The sequence below is a fragment of the Nelusetta ayraudi genome, unplaced genomic scaffold, assembly GCF_046127955.1.
Source record: "Nelusetta ayraudi isolate G7.1 ecotype Tasmania unplaced genomic scaffold, CSIRO-AGI_Nayr_v1 ptg000026l, whole genome shotgun sequence".
In the NCBI taxonomy this organism is placed as follows: domain Eukaryota; kingdom Metazoa; phylum Chordata; class Actinopteri; order Tetraodontiformes; family Monacanthidae; genus Nelusetta; species Nelusetta ayraudi.
This window is the reverse complement of record NW_027466076.1, coordinates 4,046,887-4,072,723: the sequence shown is the minus strand read 5'-3', so window position 1 is coordinate 4,072,723 and position 25,837 is coordinate 4,046,887. Positions and strand designations below refer to the sequence as shown.

Sequence of the window (25,837 nt, the reverse complement as noted above, 5' to 3'; positions counted from 1 at the left end):
GACGAGTCCACTCGCAGTGCTGTTGGAAATACGTTCAACAGCTGCGGGTGGGGGGGGGGGGGGGGTCGGTTATCAGCAGTTTCCTTCCTGTGCGTGTGTGTGCAGTATGGAAAGTGTTTGCTGAGCTCCGTCACTGAGCTCTGAGGCCATTCCAGTGGAGGAGCTCAGACTCAGTTTAACGTCTCAGAGCTTCAACCTGCCAAAGGAAAACAGTCAGCAGCCTTGAAATACAGAAGAAAAATACAGAAATAGAATAGAATAGAAAAGAATAGAATAGATGTACGTTATTGTACCCAAATTGGGAAACAGCGCAACAAGATATTTACATTATATTGACAGGTGGATCATGATTACTTCCTAATGTCCTCTCTCAAAGTGCGGGTGTTTTGATTTTTCTTTGTGCTTTCAGACCCTCAAGCAGGTATTAGGTGTGCACTTGTGTGAGCACGCGTTTGCGCTCATATGTACAAAATCACAACGCAAAAAGGGAAAACATTGAAGAACAAACAAAGCCGGAGGGCATCTTCACAACATCCATCCATTGTGCACGTACAGAATGTAGCAGTCGACAGACAATAGCAGAGTGCCTGCGCCGGCACTATAGGTATTTTTCAGTGGCAGCTGGCTGAAATGAGCCCTGAAATTGGGAGAGAGAGAGAAAGAGCGAGAGAGAGAGAGAGGAAAGCGAAGGTAGAGTGGTGGAGCTCAGGCGAGGGAACATGATCTGTATCCACTTAGTGCGTGAATAGAGGTTAAAAGGGGGAGGAGGAGAAACCAGGAGTTTAATATTTAAATGAGCAAAGAGGGAGATTTTCTGTTCTACATATAGAAATTAGCCTCAATGCATAATCTAGTGCATTACTTCAGACAGAGCGGTGATGAACTGCATCCCATGCAACGTGGGTTAAAGGTGCAGTGTGCAAAATTTGATTTTTATATTGGTAAAAGTAATTTGGTACATATACTGCATATCTCCAGCTGCCCGACAGCGCGTTACGTATTCAGGGTGAACGCTGGCGTCCTCAAATAAACCAATGAAGAAGAAGAAGGTGGATGAGGTATCAAGGTTTGGGTGCGCAGGTCACCGTAGTTCACTGGCAAGCTCAGTATGAGGAGGGGGAGAAAGAGTAAAAGGGTTGGACGCTGCAATCTAAAACGTAACCACTGGACCTTCAAGGGTTTTGTTTCTGTTTAAAGGTCACCGTAGTTCACTGGCAAGCTCAGTATGAGGAGGGGGATAAAGAGTGAAAGACGCTGCAATCTAAAATGTAACCATTGGACCTTCAAGGGTTTTGTTTCTGTTTAAAGGTCACCGTAGTTCACTGGCAAGCTCAGTATGAGGAGGGGGATAAAGAGTGAAAGACGCTGCAATCTAAAACGTAACCATTGGACCGCCATGGGTTTTTATTTTTGTTCAATTTACAATAATAAAGCAAACACGAGCTTGAGTTTGGTCGACATGTAGTCCGACGGCAGGCCTGGCAAACTCTCGCAGTGCCAACCTCCGCCAAGGTCAGTGTTTTACCGCTCCGTGGTATGCAAAACGTGGCGGCACTGCTGTTTTATGTGCCTACACATCACTCACCTTAACGAGCAGACCCGGAGCGGAGTGGAGCCACGTCTTCCCCTGCCGGAGGAAGACGTGGCTCCGCTCCGAGGAAACCCTGCCGAGTCTCCACACGCTGCCGTCGCATTTACATGAGCTAAGCCCTTAAAAACCAGAGCACCTGAAATACTGCGGGAAATACTTGCAAACATAATTACCCGCGGGGACCAATGAGACATGATTACTGCAACAGGGTCGTAGTCAGAGCTCTGAGTTCCTTGCTTCTCACCCCTGAGTTGGAGTCAGTGTGTATATTTCGGTGTGTCTGCCAGTGTTTTGCCTCCAGCTCGACTTTGCAAACAAATCTCGCAGCCACTGGGAAGTAATATTTTGTTGGTTTAGGTATCTTTCTGCGCTTCTTTCAAATGACACGGATAAAAACACATTTATTTTTTTTTTTGGGGGGGGGGGTTGTTGTTGAATCCTCTGCAATGAAACCAAGCTCCACTTAAGATCACTCAGGCAGCAGAAACAATATAAATGCAGAGCAGCAAATAGAGCGATGGTAGAAAGCACTGAGGCTGTGTTTCTGTCTCGGCCCGTGTGTGTGTGTGTGTGTGTGTGTGTGTGTGTGTGTGTGTGTGTGTGTGTGCATGTGTGTGTGTGTCATCTCGTCGGGCAGAATGCGGTGTAATTTTCAGCACTTCTTCAGATTGTTTTCCTGCTCTGCGTCTGCCACTGTTATTTTCCCAACCCGTCTACTTTTGACTGAGAGTGACGTGTTGCTGTTTGTCCCCAGCTCCACTTTTTTAATCGCGCCACTGAGCAGGAATGAATCCAGCCTTCTCTTCCCGAGTCTCATCTCAGTAGCAGCTTTCTGGGTCTGTTTCTCTCTACGGGATTCTTTCTTTTAATTGCCGCCATCCTGCTTGGTTTCCCCTCCTTGGTCCACTGTATCCACATCCCTCCATCCTTGTCCTTTACTTCTCCTGTTTACCAATTCTCACTCAATTAGTTTCCTTCTTCCTATTTTTTAATTCATTCACCTTACGTCTCTACTTTATCACCTGCTCTCCCACCCACACTGTCTGTGTGTGTGTGTGTGTGTGTGTGTGTGTGTGTGTGTGTGTGTGTGTGTGTGTGTGTGTGTGTGTGTGTGTGTGTGTGTGTGGTTTTTTTTTGAGAGAGATTTCAATGATCAGAGTATCGCTGCAGTTGATTTTTCTTCCCGAAAGGGGTGCTTGACTTTGCATGAGGGTTCTACTGCTTACATAATGTGTCAGTATGAGTAGCAGTACTGTATGCAAGAATATTATTATTTTTTTTTTTAAACCCTACATGTAACCCAAGAGTTAACGCAATTTGAATGCGCAATTAAATATGAATACGCAATATGAAATATAAATGCCTTGTTGTTCTCCTTATGATCCGACCAGAGTGTAAACGAGCTTAAAGGCTTTTTCCATGTCCCCATAATCAGAAACATTATACTTGTGTACTTGTATGCGAGCATAAACATTGGCTCTGTCACATATGATTAGTGTTTGTTTTATATTCCACTCGTATGTAAGTGTTGGTAGCAGATCGCAGCGGTAGCCGAGTGCAGCCTCGTTGTCTACTAGGCGGTTTCGACCAGTTTTGCGCGTGTCGGGAATTCCGCACGAAATCTCACGTGACACTTTTGCAACACCAAAGTCATATTTTGCTGCGCACCAGTTTGCATATCAGCTGCAGGATTTTTCAGAGTCGCCGAAACACGCCGTTGTCATTGCACTAAGTAGCAAAAGTGAGGTGTGGTGAGAAAACATAGGTTTCGATCTAAGCTAGCTGCACCTGTATTGCATGCGCACCAAGAAGGCTGAGCTCGCCGTGCAACCCGTGTTTCAGTCGATACCTTGACTTGTACTCGTGAAGCGCTAAATCACATTCAAAGGCGTCTCAAAGCGCTTTGCACAATCAAAGAGAAAGCCGACTGATGCTTACTGTGTGGTTCAACATGGCTGTAAAATGTCAATAAAAGATAAATGAATAGAGCCGTACATAGTTTAGTCATCTCCAGTGCATCCTTTTTAAATATTTTTTCCATCTTCATAGCATTGTCATTACTATCATCATCATTATTGTTTCCATCAGTGCTTAAAGTCTCAATTATTATCTTATATCTTTGCATGGGAACGTAAATCATAACCCTGGTATCCCAGAGGGAGTGTTTCCTAAATGTGTTTGATTTATTTCTGTGAATGTCTCCTAAAGATCTAATAGGATTCATTTCTATTATAAGGGTGATTGGGTGAAGTATCCATCCGTCTCTCCCATTCAAGTCGGCCAAAGTGTTGCAGAGGCCGCGTTGGGGGTGAAATTACAGGCTGTGTGCAGAGAAAAATCTAAGGTTCTCTGTTTGTAATTTCACATAGAAAAAAAAAAATACCATCTCGCTTTAAAGTGGAGAGATTAGGATTAGAGTGCAGCCCCAGCAGTGTCCTCGTCCATCTCATCTTGGCTCGCAGTTGCTTTATTTGCTTCTTCATCTTCTTCTGGGGCTCTTATAAGGGCAGCTTTCAGCAGCTTTTCCCGCCTTTGACTCGACTGAAAGGAAGCCAATTGGCTATGGAATCAACGCTATTTTAGGCCTGCAAACATTTCCTATTAACAGGATGAATGAGTGAGATTCCAAAATGGGTGAAAATCGTGATTTTGGCGCTTTAAAACCAGGCACTGGTACTGGTGCTGGTACTGCTTTTGTACACATCTCGTAATTTGAAAATTTGGACGTGAAAATTGTCGAATGTAGAGTGAAAAATCCGTATATTAAAGACGCTTTGATGACATAACCATGCTGAACTGGATAACCAGTGTACACACACAGAAACGACACTTGGCAATGAAAATGAAAATGTGTGTTATCATGTGGTGAGTCACACTCCTGCTGTATTGCAATGCCGCGTCCTCCATGTATCTGAGTGTGCCTGACAGATAGTCATGGACATGTCCTTGATGTGCCGACCAAATAAATTCAGGCCTTGAGATGCGTGAGAGACCTTTAGAGTGCAGGCGCCGCACTTCCTGAATGAAGAGTCTTCTCCCTTCTCTCTGATTGGCTGCTTACAGGGAAAGAAAAGATGTGATCATTTCAAATAGTCAAATTTTACACCAATGTTTCGCTTTGTTTTTAAAAAGTGAAACCAAGTGTACCAGTCAAAATCTAGTAAATGACTTCAACTTAAAGGTCCAGTGTGTAAAATCTGACTTGATTTATGATTTTTGTATTGGTAAAATTTGGTTTTCCTAGCTATAGATCGGTTCTCATGTGTATAAGAATATACCCCTAGATCAATAATGGTCTTGTTCCCAGTTAGCTGCCATCTTGCACCACCGTATTTCTAAGGATGCGTTTGGTATTTAGGGTGAAGACTGGCATCCCCAAATGAAACAACAAAGAAGAAGACGGTATACTGTAACTCACTGGCAAGCTGAGGAGAGTCAGGGAGAGTGAAAGACGCTGCAATCTAAAACGTGACCCCTTGATGTCACTGTTTCTTCTTGAAAATCTACAAATATTACACACTGAACCTTAAAAATAAACCTCAACGAAGACTTTCTTCTGCTTCCATCCTCGCTGCTGCTGTTTATTTCCATTTTTCATACACGGAGGCCTGGACCATTCAGAATGGACCGACTGCGAGCTACACTTGACATTTAGCACCACCAGTCGGCGTCGATGCCACGCCTCCTTTTGCTCTGATCCTCAAGCTCTCTCTCTCTCTCACTCTCGCTCTCGTCTCAAGCTGTGTTTATATATACGCAGATCACCAGACTGTGGTCTTATCACAACAGGGGCCACTTTACTGGAGAACCGTCCTTGTCCCAGTTTGGCTTCACCATTTCATGGCACCATTTTTTATTTTATTTTTTAATCATGTTTGTTTATTGTCTTCTTCCGTTGAGCGTTTCAGCTTTTTGACCTTTGCAGAGCTCGTGTGAAATTGCCTCAGTCAATGAGGTGTTCAAATGGAGGGATAACTAGACTCCTAATGGCATTAGCAGGGTGTGTTTTTGTCTGACCGCCCAGAAGGTCAAACAAATGTAATTGACTGAAATGTTGTTGTTTTTCTATTGTCATTTAATTGCACTGACAGCAAATGTTTACCCATTTTTTTTTCAGATGTTTTTGTTTGTTGTTTTTTTTGGTGACCCCTTGCATTGACCTCAAACACTGATGTAACAACCTCCCATCCAAGTCAAATGTGAAGCTTCTAATGAGATGATGGGACACTGGACTTGCTCTGTTGAGTCAGTGTGATTTGAATGCTAAATGAAGAGATCACTGTCTGGACGTTGAGTCCTGCCTTTTTGCCTGTAAACAAATTCAAGATGATTCTAGCGGGTGGAAGTCGCCGCTTTCAGATGATTGATTGATTGATTGGTTGATTGATTGATTGATTGATCATGAAACCAGATGTTCTGCTGCTTTTCCTTCCTGCCTGTGACGTTCTTGATCACTCTTCTTCTTCCTTTTTCTTCCTTCCTGTCTTTTCTGTTCCTCATCTGCTCATCATTGTCATCTATTGTTTGCTCCTTTTATGTTTTTTCCTTTGATTTGCTGCACTTCCTCCTCCTCCCGCTCCACCTCCTCCTCCTTCCTTGGCCCTGTGAATGCTGCACCCTGTCCCCTGCCTGGCCTCATAACCCCCCACCACCCGTCCTCCAGAAGCCACACCTGCTCAGAATCACCCTGCACACACGCCCCCCCCACCCTCCCCTCACCCCCCTCCTGCTCCTTCTGGCACCCCCCTGACTTACTCCTCCTCCTTTGATCCCCCACCAGTGTCCCCCAGCCCAGGCGTTGCCCTCCCCTCAGCCCCTCGCGACTTGGTCCCTGTCCTAGTGTCCAGTCGATTTGTCCGACTCAGCTGGCGCCCCCCGGAGGTGATCGGAGGAGCCGTGCAGACTTACGGGATTTATTACTCGCAGGACGGAATTGAGAGGTACGTTGAGACTTTGTTGTTTGTTTGTTTCGTCGCCCCGTAAAGTTTCGGGGGGGCCAGCACCAAAGTATGCACTTGAACTCATCGCTAGTGATGGTCGATAACATATTTATAAAATTCAATACGATAATCGATATTTTGGGGGTCGATATCACGATATTGTTATTGATATCAAAAAACACTTTTTGGTTTGTATTTTTTTTCAATAAATAAAAAGTTATTATTATATTATTATTATTATAATGAATGTATAATAAAGAAGTATAACTTAAAATGTCAATGAAAAACCTTGACCTTTTCTTTCAACGCCCTGAAAAAGAATATCGATACAAAATTTTACTCTGATTCGCCATCGACATATCGATAAAAATATCGATATGCACATCACTACTCATCACAGTGTTGTGACCTGCAGGTGGCACCAATGGTCAGTTTTTTTCAACATATCAGGGCGCTAACATGGCGAGGAAAGTCTATAAAGTATCATTTTTGTTTTGTCTGTTCAAAGCCAATCTCTCCGCTTGCCTTGTGAGCGTGGCCTCACTGAGGCGAGGTATTTTTGGAGCAGCGTTTCAAAATGCTGCACAAACAATATGAGACGGCTTTGCTGCAGAATTCAAGCCTGCGCTCCCACCAGTGGGAACTGAGGAAACAAGCTAAACATTCTTGTTAAGTACACAGCATCTTTTAAATATGGTTTTGTGCTCCTGGAGGCGTCCTCTCTGATGACTTCATAATTGAGGCTGTTTGAGGTTATTGCAATAAGTACGAGTGAGTCTTTTCCTTTTGTGCCGTTTACCAGTACAGCTCTGTGTGAATATTTCAGTTGGGACAGGGGTGTCGATTCACTTCTCGACCTTTGAGCGTGTTTCCAGCTCTCTGCCATTGCGTTTTCTGTGTTGATCTGGAGGAGATCATCTCCAGAGTGAGGTCAGAGTTCATGCTGGACATACAGTATCTGTTTAAGAGGATGAGATGGTGACACTCACAGTAGAACAGTGGACAGTTCTGGAACGTGCTGTTGGACAAAAGCATCTCAGAAAATGGGGCCTTGAACTCGACATCACGAGTCCACTTTGTGCAATGTGTGATGTCTGAAGCTCTGATTGGAAAATGACAAAAAAAAACAAAAAAAAAAAACACATCAAGCAGGCATCAAAAATGCTGCTAATTAGAGGAAGTTTACTGTTTCCATAAGGTCACGATGCCCGGCTGAAGTTCAAACCAATTATTAGAATAAGGAAGAATAGTTTTTAAGTAGTTTCAAACTTTACTTTTGTGATCTACTGGGATTTTCCACAAACCACCAGCTTGAGGATTTACAGAGAGTGGATACGAGAAGAGAAAATACGAGAAGAAAAAGAGAAAGTATGACAAGAACAACCTGCTGGACTATTTGGTTTGTGTGTGTGTGTGTGTGTGTGTGTGTGTGTGTGTGTGTGTGTGTGTGTGTGTGTGTCTGTGTGTTGGCCGACTGTACACTGACATTTTGGCTTAGTGAGTATTTGGAGTTTATATATCTTCTGCCATTGTGTCAATGAGGGAGCAAAACATCGGAGAAATGCATCCAACACCTTGTTGAATCCACACCACGTCCAGACGGTCCAGATAGTTTGACAGTTCAGAAGACGGTCAAACCCAATACGAGCTGCGAGATGAGAGGAGAGAAGAAGTGTCAGGAAAAGGTTTGAAGACGATCCATCACACGGCTCCTTGAATGAGTCTGGGCCAGAAACGGAGGAGCGACGGGCGAAACGCTGACCCTCTGTCGCGCCAGTTAAACAACCTGGAGCTGCGAGAGCCCGAAGCTGCACATTAAATGGCCAGAGGTGAATTTTTGTTCACTTCTAAACTCAGCTCTAAACTTTCCCTTTGATTAGAGCTCGACCACAAACAGCTGCTGGGAACATTTGACAGGAGAGGCCGGGCTGTGGTTCCCAGGTCCGCTGGTGTTAAATGGTAACTCGGGCACTTGGGGCTCCAGCAGACTTTCACAAGCAGACTTTCACAAGCAGACTTTTTAAGCACCGTTTCCTCCGAGACAAAACGACGTCGTGCCTCTGATTTCCTGGACAGAGGACACGTTGGGATTTTTTTCTAATGGAACAAAGATGGAGAGATTCTGTCAGTCAGTGCTAATGGCAGACGGAGGCTTTTGTCATTTCTAATGGCTGTAGAGGGAAAAAAAAAAACAGAGATGAGTTTTCTTCTCTGCACAAATGATTTGCGGAGGAGACTGTTGGGGGCGTGATAGAGAGAAAATGAGAAATTACATGAGAAACAGAAATGTCACGAAGGGAAGAGGCAGCAAAAAAAAAAAGAAAAAAAAAGCGAGAAACAAAAAGGAGAAACAAAACCAGCAAATACAAAGCAGCTTGTTGTAATGGACTCACTCACAACCTTCAGATCGCTTTTATCACACTCACTGGTGACTTTTTGAACACATGAAATTATGTAGGAAACAATTAAAGTGTAAAACAACTCAAACACGTTTCATATTTAAATTCTTTAAAATAACATCATTCCATTTATCTTGCTCATATTTTTGATGTCTTCAGTATGCATCTACAATGTAGAAAGTACTAAAGATAAAGAAAAAACATTGCATTAGATAGTCTGTCCAGACTTATGACTGCTAGTATATATATGCAAGATTTTGAATGTTAAAAAAAAAAAGTTTTTTTCTTTGGTTTTTGGGATATCAGCTTCATTTTTTCTCCCGTCGCTGTTGATGCTTTGCAGATAAAATATTTTCAAGAGCAAGAAAACAGGGGCAAAGAGACATGAGAGACAAAATCGTGCTCTCAGGCAGACTAAAAACAATCTTGTGTAATGAAGAGAAAAGCAGGCCGAGGTGTGTGTGTGTTATTTGCGGCGGAGGAGACTGAGTGCCCTCCGACTGCGGCCCGTGAAGGGCAGAGAGGATTCACACTGTGTGGCTGAAACAGAGCCGCTGGTTAGCGCTGCGCCCGGCCCGGCCTGCCTGCCCTCTGACTCAGCAGCTCACAGGATGATGAGGCTTCATAAACCCTGGGAGGCTCACTCACCTTTTGTATTTCTTTAACCTTTGTGCTGCTGCTGCTGCTGTTGTTGATGTTGATGATGATGATGATGATGATGATGATGATGATGATGATGATGATGACGATGATGATGATGATGATACTGATGAGGTTTCCAGCAGGAACAAACCAGACACTTCTGACTGTCTGCAGATATTTTTTTATGATAGATAGATACATGGATGGATGGATAATAAAAGGCATGCAATGTTCTAAACTATAGTATAAAGAGAGAAACATATACGGTATAAAATTAAAAATAGGAATAAAAAATGAAATCCAACGCTTCCTGAATATACTCAGGTATATCATATATATATGATATACATACATTGCAGTTGTGTATAATGACAGTGTGTGTCATACAGCTGTGCAATGGATGTGCTCGAAATTTGCCCACAGTCAAAATAGTTAGGCAGTTATGGTCAGTTAATAAGTTAGTCAGTCAGTTAGCTAATCAGTCAGTCAGTCAGTTAGCTAATCAATCAGTCAGCTAATCAGTTAGTCAGTCAGTTAGTTAGTCAGTCAGTTAGCTAACCAGTCAGTCAGTTGGTTAGCTGAGTTGAATTTTACGGCTATAACTATGAAAAGTGAGTCAATGTATTTAATTGCTCTCTTATGTGTTGTAGAGAAGACTCATTAAAATGTGATATATGATGTATTTATTGAATTGTCCACTCACTTGTCACAACTAAAACAATGTCATAATTGTTAGAATTGTAAGTGGTCTATGTTGGGCAGACTTGAGAAGTAAATCTCTCCAACCAAGTGTTTAAAATATTTTATATTTTATTCATATTTCAAACAAGCTGAACCAGCTCTTGAACTAATTATCAGCCTTTGTAACCCTGCATTATGAATCTATTCCCAGCAGTAAATATATAATTTATCTTCATGCCAAGAGTTATGTGGAGTTTATTACATTGACATGCATTGAAAATTCCCATTTTACTCTTTAAACCAGAAGGATTGTTGGAAAAAAAAAAAAATTAGATCACACGATTTGCACTGAGCATAACATGCAGTTGTGTGTATTTAATGGTGCAGTGAAAAAACGTGAACAGCTGTCTCCGCAGTGATTTGCAGATTAGTGCGGGCGCTGGAAACTGCAGGTGCTGTAATCCCGGGATTAGCCGCTGTCAGCGCAGGATTACACAGATTACAGCTCTGATTATCGGCCTCTTTTGTGGGCGCGTCGCTGGCCTATGATCTAATTGTCTTAACAAGCCGCGCGACGGTGGAGAGTGCACACGTTGACATTGTCGTCTCCTGCGCCAGGGAGCGGTCAGTGAACGTGTCGGAGCCCGAGTCGCTGGAGCTCATGGTGTCCAACCTGAAGCCCGAGGAGAGCTACAGCTTCAGGGTCATCGCCTACAATGACGTGGGGCCGGGGGAGAGCTCCGCCCCCCTGAAGATCACCACCAAACCCGACCGTAATTATTCAGTTTTTCACGGCAATCAGAGACAAACATATTCCTTCAACATACTTGCTTGATGTTGTTCTTGTACAAATGTACTTTGATCGAACTGAATTTAACAGACGTGATCGTGTGGAGAAGCGATCTCAGCTTGCCGTAACCCTGTGCGCCCCCTGCAGTTCAGGTTCCCAGCCAGGTGGAGTCCCTCCGAGCCGACGCCCTGTCCCCCACCTCGGCCCAGGTGAGCTGGGAGCCGCCGGTTCAAGCCAACGGCCCCGTCCTGGGCTACCGGCTGCTGTGGACCGAGAGCCCGTCCGGCAAAGAACAGGTCAGCCCCCCGCATATATACAGTGTGTATATCCGGACCCATTTGAAGCCAGAACTTAATAAAGATGAACTAGGGGTCATGAGTAATCTGTCAGACACCAATTATGATGATCACACAATGTGACCACGCCCATCGTATTACATTAAAGGTCCAGTGTGTAAATTCTTTTAAAGAGGCCCACCTGACAGCGTGTTTCGTATATTTTATCGTACCGTCAGGCCGCCTTGAAATACTTTCAAGGTGTTTAAAGGTTTAGTGTGAAATATTTGGAGATTTTCAAGAAAAAACAGCGATTAGATTGCAGCTTCTTTCACGCTCTCTCCCTCTCCTGAGCTTGCCAGTGAGCTACAGTTCACCTTCTTCTTCTTCGTTATTATTTGAGGACGCCAGACCCTTATTGCTCTGTGGATATATTCTTATATATATGAGAACCATTCTATGGGTAGGAAAAAATATATATACTAATAATGTGTTTATGGGCAGTATGTTAAGCTTTGACCAATATAAAACTCATAAATCAAGCCAAATTTTACACTCTGAGCCTGAAGGAGAAGCGGAGCTCCAAGATCTTTGCCTGGGAGCCCTCGCAGTGTTTAGAGGCTGCTGAGTGGAAGGTTCTGACTCCTCCCTGTCTGTCGGCAGAGTGTGGAGGTGAGCGGGCTCAGCTACAAGATGGACGGACTCAACAAGTTCACGCAGTACTCGGTGCGCGTGCTGGCGATCAACCGCTACGGCCCGGGCACGTCTGCCGAGGCCGTCGGCGTCACCACCCACTCAGACGGTGAGCAGCGCTGAGATACACACTGAAATACACATATACACACTAAATACACACAGACAGACTGAGAAATATTCAGGAATCAGTAGCGAGGGGTGAAATTCAGGAAGAGGTGCTTTCAAGGAAGAAAATACACCAAAAACAAATACATTGCTCCAACCTCATCCTGTCTGTTGTTCTCACTTTTCCACAGAGGTGCGAAGCACTGAGGTACAAATACCTTGTTACTGTACTTAAGTAGTCCAGGTTTCGGTGCTCTGTGTGAGTATTTCTTATTCCGACCTGCCAGCCTTCATGCAGTGATGACTTGCTCACAGTTTAAAAATGGAGGAGGGAGGATCTGCAGAGGCATTACTATGATAATCAGCTTGACTTGTCATGTCAGACTTCATTCAAATAGGATTCACAGTAGGATTGCTTTCAAATATAGATACTGTGTACCAGTACAGATAAAAATCAAACGATGATTATATTCATAGTTGGGTTGTTTTTTTTTGCTCCAAGAGGAAATCTGACTTTTATTGTAATCTATCTCTTTTCCCTTACAGCACTTATTCATTCATATGTATAGCATATACACACTAAAATACTATTTTACCATGAAACAGTTTGGTCACCGTCCTTATGGAAAGAACAGTAAAGAAATTAATATTTGCCAGTCCAGAACTTCACCTTAAGACAGCTGGGATTGGCTGAGTGCAGGGCGGTGATGGTAGAGAAGGGATGGATGGATGGATAGATGGATGGATGGATGGATGGATGGAAGGAAGGTTTAACCAGCTTCATCACAGTTGGTTGTCACATGTTGTTTGTGCTACATTGAGAAGTGGAGCAAACCTATTGACAAATGCAAAATATAATAAATAAAAAAAAAAATGATGTCCTAATGATGTTGAAAAGGCCCTCGGCTGATGATCCAATAGACTACCCAGTATTCGTTTGTCTTCTCCATTACTGCCCCCAAAGGTCACAAGTGGTAGTGCACCCATGAGATAGCTTTTCACTTTAACGAGAAATACGGCCATGATTTCATCTCGTGACACGAGATCTCGTCACACCCTTACTGCAAACTCCCAGGAGGTTGTAGTTTCCCGGTGAGGTAACGAGGCTTCTGACTCTATTTTCCGAGACATACTATTTAAAAAAAGAAAGAAAGAAAGTAAAACATTGTACCCTTTTGTCTGGAGGTTGGTGCAGCTTTCTGCCCTTCATCCTGAGCAGCGATGTGATTTCCATTTTAGTGCCAGGCCCACGGTGCTGCTCCAGCGCTCATTGTGTCATGAAACCTCAAATAATAGACAGAATGGAGGCGTCTGTCCAGCAGAAATAAATAAAAAGTGATGTGAAATAATAGCACGCCACCGCGGAGATGCGGAGCGGGCGCATTGTGAGTCGCGAGGCTGCGTCTCCGTGATAACAACAACTCTGGGCTAATTGAATCCACAATGCACACACACACACACAGACACACACACACACGCACAGGAAGCAGCTGAATCAATAGATAAGCTGTTGACAGTTAATCGGGCTTTTGCTTGGATGGATGCAAAGTTTGCTCAAAAATACTTTTCTCCGCAATTTAATCACCACCAATTTACTTCGACCGCTTCCTCGTCAAACTCTTCCTCTTCTTCCTTCTCCTCCTCCTCCTCCTCCTCCTCATGTGTTTTCTTCTTTTTTGTCATCATCTTTCCTTTTCCTTTTATTCTTTTTCTTCTTTCCCTCCATTGTCAATATGTTCTCCCTCACCTTCATAGCTTCGGTCCTTTTCTGCCATTTTCATGTACTTGCGTTCATTTTTGTCACCTTTGCGACTTTTTTCACTTGCGACTTTTCTGTAAGTTCAAAGAAATTGTACATACAAGTGGAGTGCACTTTTACTATCATTATTATTATTTCAGTGATTTCCCCCCTTTTCATGTGTACTTTTTTCTCCCCTTGTTGTCGCCAGTCCCCAGTGCTCCTCCTCAGAACATCACGCTGGAGGTGGTCCTGTCCAGGGTAAGCTCAACATTTCTCCCTTGACAAACTCTATACATGTCGATCTCGCTGTTTGTGCGTGTGTATTTCCCACCTTCTTCTTGTTTATTTCCGCTGTTGTTGTTTTGTTACCGCCTCTTCAGCAGCAGGACCGCCTCCCTCTCCTCTCGCTCGCTAAATCCTCTTACGCTCGGCGTGTCGCCGCCGCCGCCGCCGTCGTTTGCCTGTCACGCTTTTCCACGTGGTTTGGAAAATTTCCTTCCGAGCGGGGGAGATAGTTTCAACGCAGCAAAACAAATTATATCGCTGCCATTCATTCGCAGTGCGTCTGCCTCCCAAAAAAACAACCCTGAGGACGAGAATGAAGACTGTGTTTACGCAAAAACGACAAACAACAAACCCCCACCCCAAAAAAAAAAATGAAAGCGAAAGCAACAAAAAAGAAGGACTGGGTTCTTCTGTGATGCTTCTCAGTTCTGATAATTACTGGGCTGTCAATTCATTTGCCGTGCATTAGTAAATGATTTATATAGTCAATAAATAGCTATATATAAATATAAGATAAGTAATTGGACCCTTATATACATATCTATGCATGCATGTACACTGCCAGTCAAAGGTTTACACTAGCAGTCATATATGTATATATGTATATACTAATATCCACTTCACAGATAGTTGGTGTGTGAAGTGGATCCTCTCTTGAAAGTTGGTTGTCTCCATCACTGCATCCTGTTCAGACAGTAGGAGCAGAAGATTTGATGAATGTATGTAGGGTCACTCTGACGTGTCCGTACTTTCCACCCATGAGGAGCTTCAGACTGTCTGCAGAGAGTCGACCTCATTTAGCTGCGGTCTGCCTGTCTGAATCTGGGTGATATTTCTCTGCTGATGGACTCCCGGGGCCGAGGCTGACGGATCAGTGATGTCAGCGCCGCCCGACAGGTTGAAGCCTCTTGATGAAAGAATGAACTTTTTTTTTTTTTTTTTTTTTTTGACTTTGCACCGCCCGTGTTCTTTAAAATGCGTCGTAGCCTTCAACTGGTCGTCTTCTGTGTTGATGATTCCTCCAAAGACCAGAAAGGACAAAAAGTTTTGATGAGACAAATGTTCCGTTGACTTCAGACCATACTGGTACTTCTCTCCTCTAGCAAACTTTTTTATGTTTTCACACAACCCGTTAGAAGAACCAGAAGGACTGCGTGTTCTTGTCCAGAGGTTATGCAGTTCTCCGGTGTTTCTCCTTTAATTAAGGGATATGAGGAGAAGCAGCGCAAAATCTACATTTGTTAGGTTGTTTTTTTTGGTTGGTGCGATACTGTAGAGAAACATATGTGCACAGCAAGACTCAAAGCAGTGAGCAGCACATTCAGGGATCTTAATTGGCTCGGGGGAGGCGAGGTGGGGGGTGAACTTGGAACTTATGAAATCAAACCAAACAACAAAATAATCCGTCGCGTTCAAAGGATGTTTTTCTCATTTGTCTCCCAAAGCCTCCAGAAAGAAAACACAAAAGTTAAACTACTGTGGTTACACTGTGGCTGTGTCTCAATTCAGGGTCTGCATCCTTCGAAGGCTACATTTTGAAAGGAAGTTGCGTCATAACACTGCGTGACGGCTCGTCCCAATTCCCAAGGGTGCTCAGGACGCTCCAAATTCGCACTCGGAAATATGCGCTCGTTTTAGCCGATTCCAAGGATGCACCACTATTATCCTTCGCGTCCTTGGGTATCCCATGATGCTTTGCGTACTGCTGCAAAGCATCGTAGGATCCTGGGAAGTCTTCTGAAATTAGCGGCATGTACTGGTTAAGACACAACGTATAAATTTAAGTATTGAAGTTTCACATAAAGTATCCAGTTTTTAACGTAGGATTTTACTTATTTGATCATCCAACGCCATCATTAGATGGTGAACCAGTGGTTAGCTTGATGCTATGAAAACGTCACTTCCGGGGTTGGCCAGCAGGAGGGAACAGCGGTGACGCAACCAGGAAATACGCCGAAGGCTGGACCGGCCCGTGTGGTTACCGGGGAGGCAGGGTTTGGTTCGTCCTTCTAGGCCGGGTTCTTGGAGAACGCTTCATTCAGACGGAGGACGCTTCCTTCGAATCGAACCTTCTGAATTGAGACACAGCCTGTGTACAGCATGTTTTATTTTAGCCTCTATGGAATTCTTCTTGAAATGCTTGCGTGTTTCCTTGGGAAGGAGCTGCAGAGGGAATTATTATATATCACCAGGGCTCTCTCCATAAACGGGAACCTTAAAGGACACTCAATCATTCTTAAGGTAAAGGGCAGCCAATTAGGGCAATTCTTTGAGTTGTCAGCCACTGCGCTATCATTCCATTATTCCAGTCGTGCTCAAGCAGCAAAGGGAAGGTTGGTCTTCATGGTGGCAGCTTTTCTATGAAACTTTGTCACGGACCCAAAAGATCAAACCGATAAAGATACTGTACGTGTTAATATATGTACGAATGAAGACGTCTCCTTTCTTGTCAGTGTGACTGATGTGCTTTAAACTGAACCTTGATTTCATTTGTCATTGCCATTATGACCCGTTAGCTCTCATTCATAACACTGACGCTGATGACAGTGGCCAATTTACAATGGGCCACTTGGGACTTGAATGAAGCAAATGGCACAGTTGTGGAGGAGCATCACGTGATGGATTGGTTTCAGTCAGAATGAAACAGAGAGTGTTGGGTGTGAATTCACTCTAGTTAAAAAAAAAATATGGTGCTACTATTAGAGAATTTATTTTAAAAAGCCAATAAAATAATGTATCTGTCTATGTCTATCAATCTATCTATCTATCTATCTATCTATCTATCTATCTATCTATCTATCTATGTCAGTGTCTTTATGAGCTACCTCCAGTCTCCAGAGAACCAACATCTGCTGCTGTCGGCCTCTGAATAGTTTTTGCTAACGGCGGTTTAACTGCAATTTGTGCTGTTAGTCATTTTCCACAGAAGACCAAGAGCCTGCTAACTTATTCAACACTCGGGCCCATGCTGATTTTTGAAGCACGCTGCACATTTGACTTAATGGTGGACTTCATGCTGTTCCTCTTTAGTCTTTTTAAAGTTTTAATTCTGTGGTCTGGTATATTTTTCATTTCATTGACGTCAACCTTTTTTTCTCACACTTTTTAAACCTACATGCGGTATTTAAGTCAAGACTCAGATCCCCCTAGTATCCACTTTGGTTGACTTAATATTCTGTCACCGCTGTCACGTAGGTGCGTTTGACAGTTGACAAGGAAGCAGATGGGAAGAAGGATTTGAGAACGTCGCTGTGAAGATAAAGAATGAAAGCAAACAGCAGCAGAGCTGCGACTGATCTGGCGTCTCTCAAATCGCTTCTGCCGAAGAAGAAAAGCATTACATTTTTTAACGTCGCTTCTCAGAAGCTCAGCCATCAGTCGGCCATCAAAGATACATGACTTGCATTTTAATTAAGACATTGTCTCTCTCTCCCCAAACTGAAGTGACAAAAACTCTTTAGTTTACAAGTCTGTGTAATGGAACAGAACTTAGCCTCGGGCCTTCTCTGAATTTAAATCCAGAGACTAAGACTGAATCCAGAGACTAAGCCTGAATCTAGAGACTAAGCCTGAATCCAGAGACTACACTATATTGGGATAATTGTATGCTGAAACATATAGAGAGCAGCAGCTGTCAGCCACATTCTCCTGCTCTTAATAAAAGCATTGCGGTATCATAACCTGGAGTTTCACTCTCCTGGAACATCTGCTGACGCGGGGATTTCTGAACTTTTTGAGACAGAGGTGAAGCAGGAACACAGCAGGACAAGATGGGACAGGGTGGGATAAAAGACACATCGGATGAACTGTAAAGCAACAGCAACAACAAGGGAAAACAGACACTTTGACTTATTAACAGACACAAGAGTCGTCTGTAATGTCTTCGTCATGGCACGACATGAGCTTCAAAGTCACAGAACAAAAGTGAAATTACAAGAACAGGTTTGCAATTGACAAACTTGCATCCATTCCCCAGGAAATCCATCCATAGTCCTGCTATAGATTTTGTTTTAAGGATTTAGGCTTGCCGGAGGCTGAGGGGGGGGTCTTTGAAACGTCAAGGCCGTGTGTCCCCTTTGCTGGTGGCAATAACACACTTGAATGATCTATTTATGCAAGATCATTTGGTAACCATGGCGACGGTTAAGCACATCAGCATATACGCAGAGATTTTCTCTGACACTTGGCGAGGGGGGGGGGGGGACTAACTCCCTGGCCTCACCCGCTCAGGGTTGCACCCTTAATGCAAATGTTCAGTCAGTTGTGTTGCCACTTTGTTGGTCACTGGTGCTGTGGAGAAAGATGTTTGTATCTGAGCATGAAGAGCACAGCAGAGGTGTGAGCAGCTCCGAGCAGTGAGCAGTGAGCCCTTCACTGCCGTGTCCACAGCTACACGCAAGAAATACCAGGCTTTAGTCTGTGGTAGCATCACACTGTGTACAATTGGAGAAAATGTGTAATATTGATAACAAGTAACAAGTATTGCGATTTCCCAAATTGAATTGAATTGAATTGAATTGAATTGAATTGATGGACTTAATTGATCCCAAATTGGGAATCTAAAACAGTTGACAGCTGTCAGAACAGATCTAGAAACAACTTTCTACAACAGATCTAGAATCACATTTGCTGTACTTTGGGGGTTTCCAGTCACACAGCTTAGATAAAAACATTTGCTTCTCTTTTCGGGATTGTCTGGCCAAAGGTGTTTTTTTTTATTCTATATATAAATATCTATATAGGCCTACATTATTTATTAGGCCGATATTATTCCAAGCCGCTGAAAAGAATAGATGGAAAACTACCATCTAAGTGTCCTCATGGGTCACCTAGCAACTAGTTTCCATGAGCTGCACGCAACCGCATCCAATCTAAAAAGTCAGCGGCAGCCATAAAAAATGCATCCTAACTGAAAACAGTGTTCAGGGAAAAGCAGGATGGTTACAGATAAGCTTTGTATTTTTTTTTTTTTTTTTATGATAGTTATTAGCTGCAGATTAACCAAAGCAATCTATTCACCAAATAACCAATCGGCATTGAAATAATCTACAATGGTTGCGTATTGACAGGAATTTGTCTCCTGTGAACTGATTTTGTGTTTATTTTTCATGCTGTTTCGCGTTAGCAGATCATGAGAGTCAGCGCCATAGCAACTGTAGCGGCAGTTTTGTTTTCCTGTAATTACATGAGATGCGTTCCTCCAGGAAAAGCAACTAGTTGGAGACAGAAAGAGAGAGAGAGAGAGAGAGAGAGAGAGTTCGACCGCAACTGCCAACAGCAAGCCCCCAAGAAGCGAAGAAAGAAAAATATTCAGTGTGCACAAAGAAGCAGCTACTCAAACACACCTGCGTGACGATTTCTAATTTAATCTCCTAAAAAAGGAGCTGCTGCTGCTGCTGCTGCTGCTGCTGCTGCTTGTTTGCTGCACAGCACCACAGTGTGATGGATGCTGTGTTGCAGAGCAAATAGAGACAGTCTGCCCTCCATGTGATTGCTCCGTTGCCCAGAGGACATTAACACATGCACGCGCATGCACACACACAAACACACACACACACACACACACACACACTCACGCACGCACTCACAAACCCGATGTGGCTCCAATACTCACTAGAGGATGTGAACAAACAATCACAGATTGAATTTGGGTTGTGTTTACTCACCTGTCGTTTGTGTGTGTGTGTGTGTGTGTGTGTGTGTGTGTGTGTGTGTGTGTGTGTGTGTGTGTGTGTGTGTGTGTGGGGTGTTGAGGTCACAGGGTGATTAAGGTGCTCTGTATGCAGCTCTCACACTGCTGCGGCTCAGCGTGCAGAAACAAAAGAGCCGCCTGCTGAATTCATTCCAGATTGACTGAAAGGATCTTGAAGTGTTTCTTCCTGCTGCCTCAGAGCGTGGAGGCGTCGGGCCGCGACATTAATGACTGTGTTTAATCAAATACGCCAATGCTAATGTTGGTCCAGAGTCAACAGCTCATATTTTTCTTTTACTTATGTCCTTTTTGTTTTACTTTACTTCTGCTTACTTGTTAATTCTCAATATATTCTCAAAACACTTTGGCCCTGTGCGGCCCAGTTGCAAGTGTCGAGCCAGTCGTGTTAATTGGATCGCTGGCAGGTCTTGACAGGAAATAGTGGCTGCTCTGAATGCAATGAGACGAGTCCGTCGGCCCGATATATTTCACTGTCAAAAAAAGTTTGTGATAGAAGTGATTTTAGAAAGGTAAATATCTGAGGAAAGAGATTTCCTTCAAGATGTTTCCACCAGCTGCAGTCTTTGAAAGGTCAGCCTGAAGGAAAGAAGAAGAAGAAGAAGAAAAAACCTGCCCAGCCAGGTGTAACATTTACAAATCCTCTTATGTGGCTGATCTGGTGAAGACCTCAGAGAGGATTGTAATGGAGAGACAACACTGGAAGGTGATTGGGCAAACAGTTTATCCAACACATCCAATGGCACCAAATCTTCCTTTTCAGTCAATCTGTGTTCTCCAAAAAGAGTTTGTAATGACACGTTGCTCTGTACTCCTCTTCTCTGCAGGTTTTTATTTCAATTCTTTTTTTAAACGTATACCCACCGCCTCAGGCAATAGCAGTCAAAAAAAATACTACCTTTACGGTGGAGATGGGCTAATTAAGGCTAGCGGTTTAGCTTCCCTGGTGTCGAGAAGCATCAGCAATTTACCAAGTGTGGCCTCCACCACAGCAAATAACCTACACCTGTGCACAGGCCACCGCAGTTCACTGGCAAGCTTGGGAGAGGGAGGGAGAGAGGGTTAGTGCTGCGATCTAAAATGTAACCACTTGATGTCACTGTTTCTTCTCAAAATCTCCAAATATTACACACTTAACGTACAAATATTCCGTCCAGGTGGGTGCAAAACCTACAAAAAGTTCCAGTACCTCTGAAACAGTGCGCAGGTTGTGCTCTCAGGTCAACTGCCGGCTTGCTGCCGAGTCCTCGTGAGGTGCAGCTGATCTCAGAAGCAGTGTAACCAGGGGAATCGCTTTCAAAAAACTAAAACATGTTTTTCAGGCGATCTCGCTCCTCTTACTTCGTCAAATGGTCTCGGGGCAGCAATGGCAAGACTAACAGCGGACCAATCTTCCACATTCAAGTGTCTGAGCTCTTTTCAAGGAGACGGAGTCTCGCAGTAACAGTTTCCTTTCGCTCAAGTAGTCTCTCAAAAGTGTTGAATACCGAGTTCCACTTTTATCGACCGACTGTAGCGGTTCGTGTTCTGAGAACTTCTGTTCCTTCTGAATTTTTCTTGCCCTTCCACGTTGTGTTTGTGCTGTGCTAAAAGAAAGAAAGCTATTGGAAAAATAGCGACAATCATCAAATCACGACTAAATGTAAGGATTGTGCAAAATATAGACAATACTTCAAAATGTGTTTTGCACAAAGCAGCAAACACATTGGCACCATGCAGGTGGTTTTTGCTATGGCACCATTCCGGTCATGTCGCTGAATGGAAATTGTAACGTTAGTAGTGTGAGTCAGATACACAATCTATCACAAACTTAACTTGGATATAAAACTAGGAAGTTCAAAAGCTACCAAGAATCCCCCGTGCCCTTGTTTGCTTTCATGTCCTACTAATTCCTACCTGTCCATGCTCTCCATGACATCATACAAACTGCTCGGCGTTGGCAAAATATACCAAAGTAATATCGATATTACTTGCAATGTAAAAATCTCTAGTCATATACAGTGAGAGTGGGAAGTAAAAGTGAGGCTCTTGGTGCGCTGCAACTGTGGACCCCAAGTGAGTCCGCTGTGTGAAAAAGGAATGATTGCTTCCATTCCAGTTACATGGTTTTATTGAGAGGAGCGCTCAATGATTATTATTAGTAGTAGTCGTCGTAGTAGAAGTCGGATTTCTGGAACAGAGAATATGACGCTGCCCTCTAGGATCATTTTCTGAGGCTGATTGGCAGGAAGTGGATTTCTCATGGGGTGAAGCTGGTTGCCAATGTGTGAGTGTGATTAAATGGGAACAGGTGTTACGTTGAACAGAACCCACTGCAGTTCAAGCGGCGCTCTCTGGTGTACACATGTTGCACGTTTTGCATTTTCCCTTCTGCCCAGGCGTTCGAGGGATCAACGTTCAATTATTTTCAAAAGTTCCATCCAGAACCGGAGCGTGACGCAGGACGCCGCTTAGCTCCTGCTTTGTCTTTATGGGCAGAAGAAGGGAGAGCAAGACACGCTTGGAAATCTAATTTCAGGGCTCATCACAGCACACGGTGACCTTCACAAACACTTTGATCAAGCTGCTCTCCATACCTCCTGAATCACCGTCCAAATGACCGATTTGCAAATAGGAAAAAAAAGAAATGCTTGACTTTATGTGGCTCTATAGGGGCTTCCCTTTGGCTTTCGACATCGTTTCCATGGAGACCTTCCAGCTAATTGTACCTTGTCATATTGCTTAATTAGTTAATGAAGTGCATGCAAGCTCTTTTTTTAGTGGGATTTTATTTAAAAAAATTTTTTTAACCATTTACAACACACACCTTCCCAACCAACAAAACAATACAAGACCAAACCAAAATCAAAAGGCCAATTACTCCAGTTTTTATAAACTCCATGCTTGTATTATCTTTCCCCATTTCATTTCAAATTTACTTCATTTATTCTTTCCCGCTCACGTATATATCATGCATATTTGCCGCTTCTTCTTCTTCTTCTTTTTGTCCTCGCTGTCCTCGTCCCTCTCATCCTCTGGCCCCTCCCCCGCCCCCCGCCCCCCTCCTCCCCCACCCCGCAGTAATCAGTTCTGTTGTAATCAATTAGCAAGATGAGGAGCAGCGGAGGGAACAGGTGCGGCTAAATGTTAATGAATTCCACCGTGGCCCTCGTCACAGTCACACTGGTTGCATATTTAAACTGTTGGTTGGCCTAATGGCTTACACCACAGCTGATGGAGAGGCACACAGCATCATGCAGTCTGCGCCCGTGCACTGATACCGACTCCAGCAGCAGATGTGTGTATTCGTGTGGTACATATCTGTCCGCAGTGGAGGCGTTTCGGCCTGGGCGTGTTTCGTATTTTGCATTTCTTTATTTTTAAACCACAGAACACCTGAACAAAGTCAAATATCAAATGTATTTTTAATCCTTTATAAATCTTCAGCAACGCACGGAATGAAATGGCGCTTCAAGTGAATTTGACATCGATTGTTTTAGGTCAAATACAGTCTGCAATCTCCCTTTTCTCCATTGTAACTGACTGACAGTGCCGTGAGACGAGGTGTTGACATCAGTCATGCTTGAGTAACACAGTCGCGAAAAATGTCCAACTATAATTTTGACCAAATTTAGACCACGTGGGTCCAATCAAGTCTGTTTTGTCGCACCACTTACCCTGCGTGAGCAGAGTGAATGTGAGTGAACACTTACTCACAGCTAATTTACCGAGCCTAACCCAGAGTTTCCAATTAACCCGACCTGCAGTGCTAAATGGAGTGGCTGTGACTGGAAGTAAAGCAGGCAGGAGGGTTTTACAGACCTGTCCTAACTGCTGCCTTACTGCTCCATCACATTCAAAGGTCCAGAGCGTAAAACGTGTGTCCATTTATGATTTTTATATTTTAAAAGCTTAAATTAAACCAAACCGTGAGCTCAAATTACAGCCCATAAATACATAAATAAAGATGGAGAAGGAGGGAGTGCAAGGAGTCCCAAAGGGGATTTATTAACTCGCTGCATTTCCATGACACCTAGAGTTGCGCAAAACCTAAATATGGCAATAAAAAAAAACTGTTGATGGAAACAGCTCAACTTGGAAAAACCTCTCACATATTGCTAAAAGGTTTTGACGCTCTCATGAGGAGGTTTTTCAGATGTATCCAAATAGAGGAATATCGCCAAAGTGTCATGTAAACACTTCAAGGGAAAATGGCACGTTAAGTTTGGACGGAGGAGGAGACGGAATACTTTTTTTTACAAGTAATCAAAGAGAAAAAACATTTCCAACACCATTCCTGACAGCAAACAAACAAAAGTAAACGTAATTCTCGTAAAATCGAACGGGACGAGATTTTACAAGAATTGTGGTTCCTGCGCTTCACACCATTCATGGGAAACACCTGCACATCGTAATTGCACTTGGTCAAAATTTTAGAAATATCTCATTTATTTTACGAAAAGCTGTCACGGAAACGCAGCTAGTGAAAGAGCGCTGCAGTGTAAAATGTAACCACTTGATGTCGCTGTTTCTTCTTGAAAATATCCAAATATCACACGCGCAGATAAGACCTGGCGTGGCTACAGAACCCTGAAGTGCTTCCATCGTTTGCAACGGTATTTTTGATCTGCGACTGGAATGTGACTTTTTGTCTGAAGAGGACAAATAACAACGTATGTGACAAGATTAAAGTGGGAGGACAGGAAAGACAGAGGAGGTGAGACACAACAGGGAGGGAGCACGAGAGCAATGAATTAGATTAAATCATTTCGCTTTCTACTTCATTAATCTACATTTAATTATGTTGCGCAAAGCCAACACACACCCGCGTGTGTTGCCCCAAAGTGTCGCAGCGGAGCGGCTGCCGGCAGCACACACCGGGTTGGGGGGGGGGGGCAGAGAAAACATCTGTTGTGCATCTGCACGTGTGCGAGTGTAGGTGTGTGTGTGTGGGACAAAGAGAGGGAGGAGGTCGTTAATATGCAAATAAAGCTATTAACATTCAAGAAAAGGCGCACGGATCACAATTTAAAACGGCACTAAAAATTCAACAGGCCTCTCTGCTGATTGCTTCTCCGATGCACGTGCACTCGCTCAGTTGCAGTTGTAAATTGTGACTCAAAAATAATTCCAATCTGATGGCTGGCCCACTTCCAAGTTTCTTCAAATGGACCGCAAAGGTTTCATGATACTCATAGTAATAAGTACTTTATTTGGATTTGGTCATTTTCCTTCCTTTTAGCCAAACTAGTGACAGCCAGACTGCAAGGAGGTCGATTGTTTGAAGTCAGAGTTCAAACTGAATTTTTCAACCCATTTGGTTCCACTGCTTCCAAACTGGTCGTGTCATGTGATGGCCAGCAAAGCGCTCAGATTGGCTCATTTCAAGATCTGTGTCACCGCATCGCTGAGATTTTTGGCGACACAGAAACATCAAGTTAAGATGTGTAAATAACTTGTGTATATATTTTATTTCTTTATTTCTTTTTAATGTCCACTCTTTGCACCCGTTTATAATTCTTCTCTATGCGCTGTATATGCTTTGGTACCATGCAAAGGCATTCTTCTTCTTCTTCTTCTTCTTCTCCTCCTCCTCCTCCCAAAAAAGAACAAACTTAATCGGTCCCAGTTTTTACCTGAGTGGGCGGAGCCCAGCGCGGTGCGTGGATGCTCTCCGACTCGCAGCTCACCTGCTCAGCCTGCTGCTTGTGTGTTTGTCCTTCCAGAGCATCAAGGTGTCCTGGCAGCCTCCTCCGCGCAGCACGCAAAATGGCATCATCACTGCCTACAAGATCAAATACAGGAAGACGGGTCGCCGCGGGGACCAGGAGGCAATAGAACCCAACAACTTCTGGTACCTCTTCACAGGTGAAACTGCCGCCTATGCAAAGCCCTCATTGCATTTTGGAGTGAATCCACTTTAATGTAATTCTGGATCTGAAGAGAAATCACCGCCAGTATAACTCACATTAGCACGTCAGTGATGAATAAAAATTGGTATTT

At 43.6% G+C, this 25,837-nt stretch overlaps 1 protein-coding gene across 3 annotated transcripts in view; it reads left to right on the top strand.

Annotated features, from left to right (window-relative positions):
- dcc (DCC netrin 1 receptor) overlaps positions 1 to 25,837 on the top strand; it is a 150,631-nt gene that overhangs the window by 89,210 nt on the left and 35,584 nt on the right. For all 3 annotated transcript variants that reach the window (XM_076029189.1, XM_076029190.1, XM_076029191.1), the window contains exons 8-13: positions 6,372 to 6,531; positions 10,872 to 11,026; positions 11,191 to 11,339; positions 11,982 to 12,120; positions 14,069 to 14,118; positions 25,561 to 25,702. In XM_076029189.1, coding sequence (XP_075885304.1) covers positions 6,372 to 6,531; positions 10,872 to 11,026; positions 11,191 to 11,339; positions 11,982 to 12,120; positions 14,069 to 14,118; positions 25,561 to 25,702 — 795 coding nt within the window. The remainder of the gene's footprint in view (positions 1 to 6,371; positions 6,532 to 10,871; positions 11,027 to 11,190; positions 11,340 to 11,981; positions 12,121 to 14,068; positions 14,119 to 25,560; positions 25,703 to 25,837) is intronic.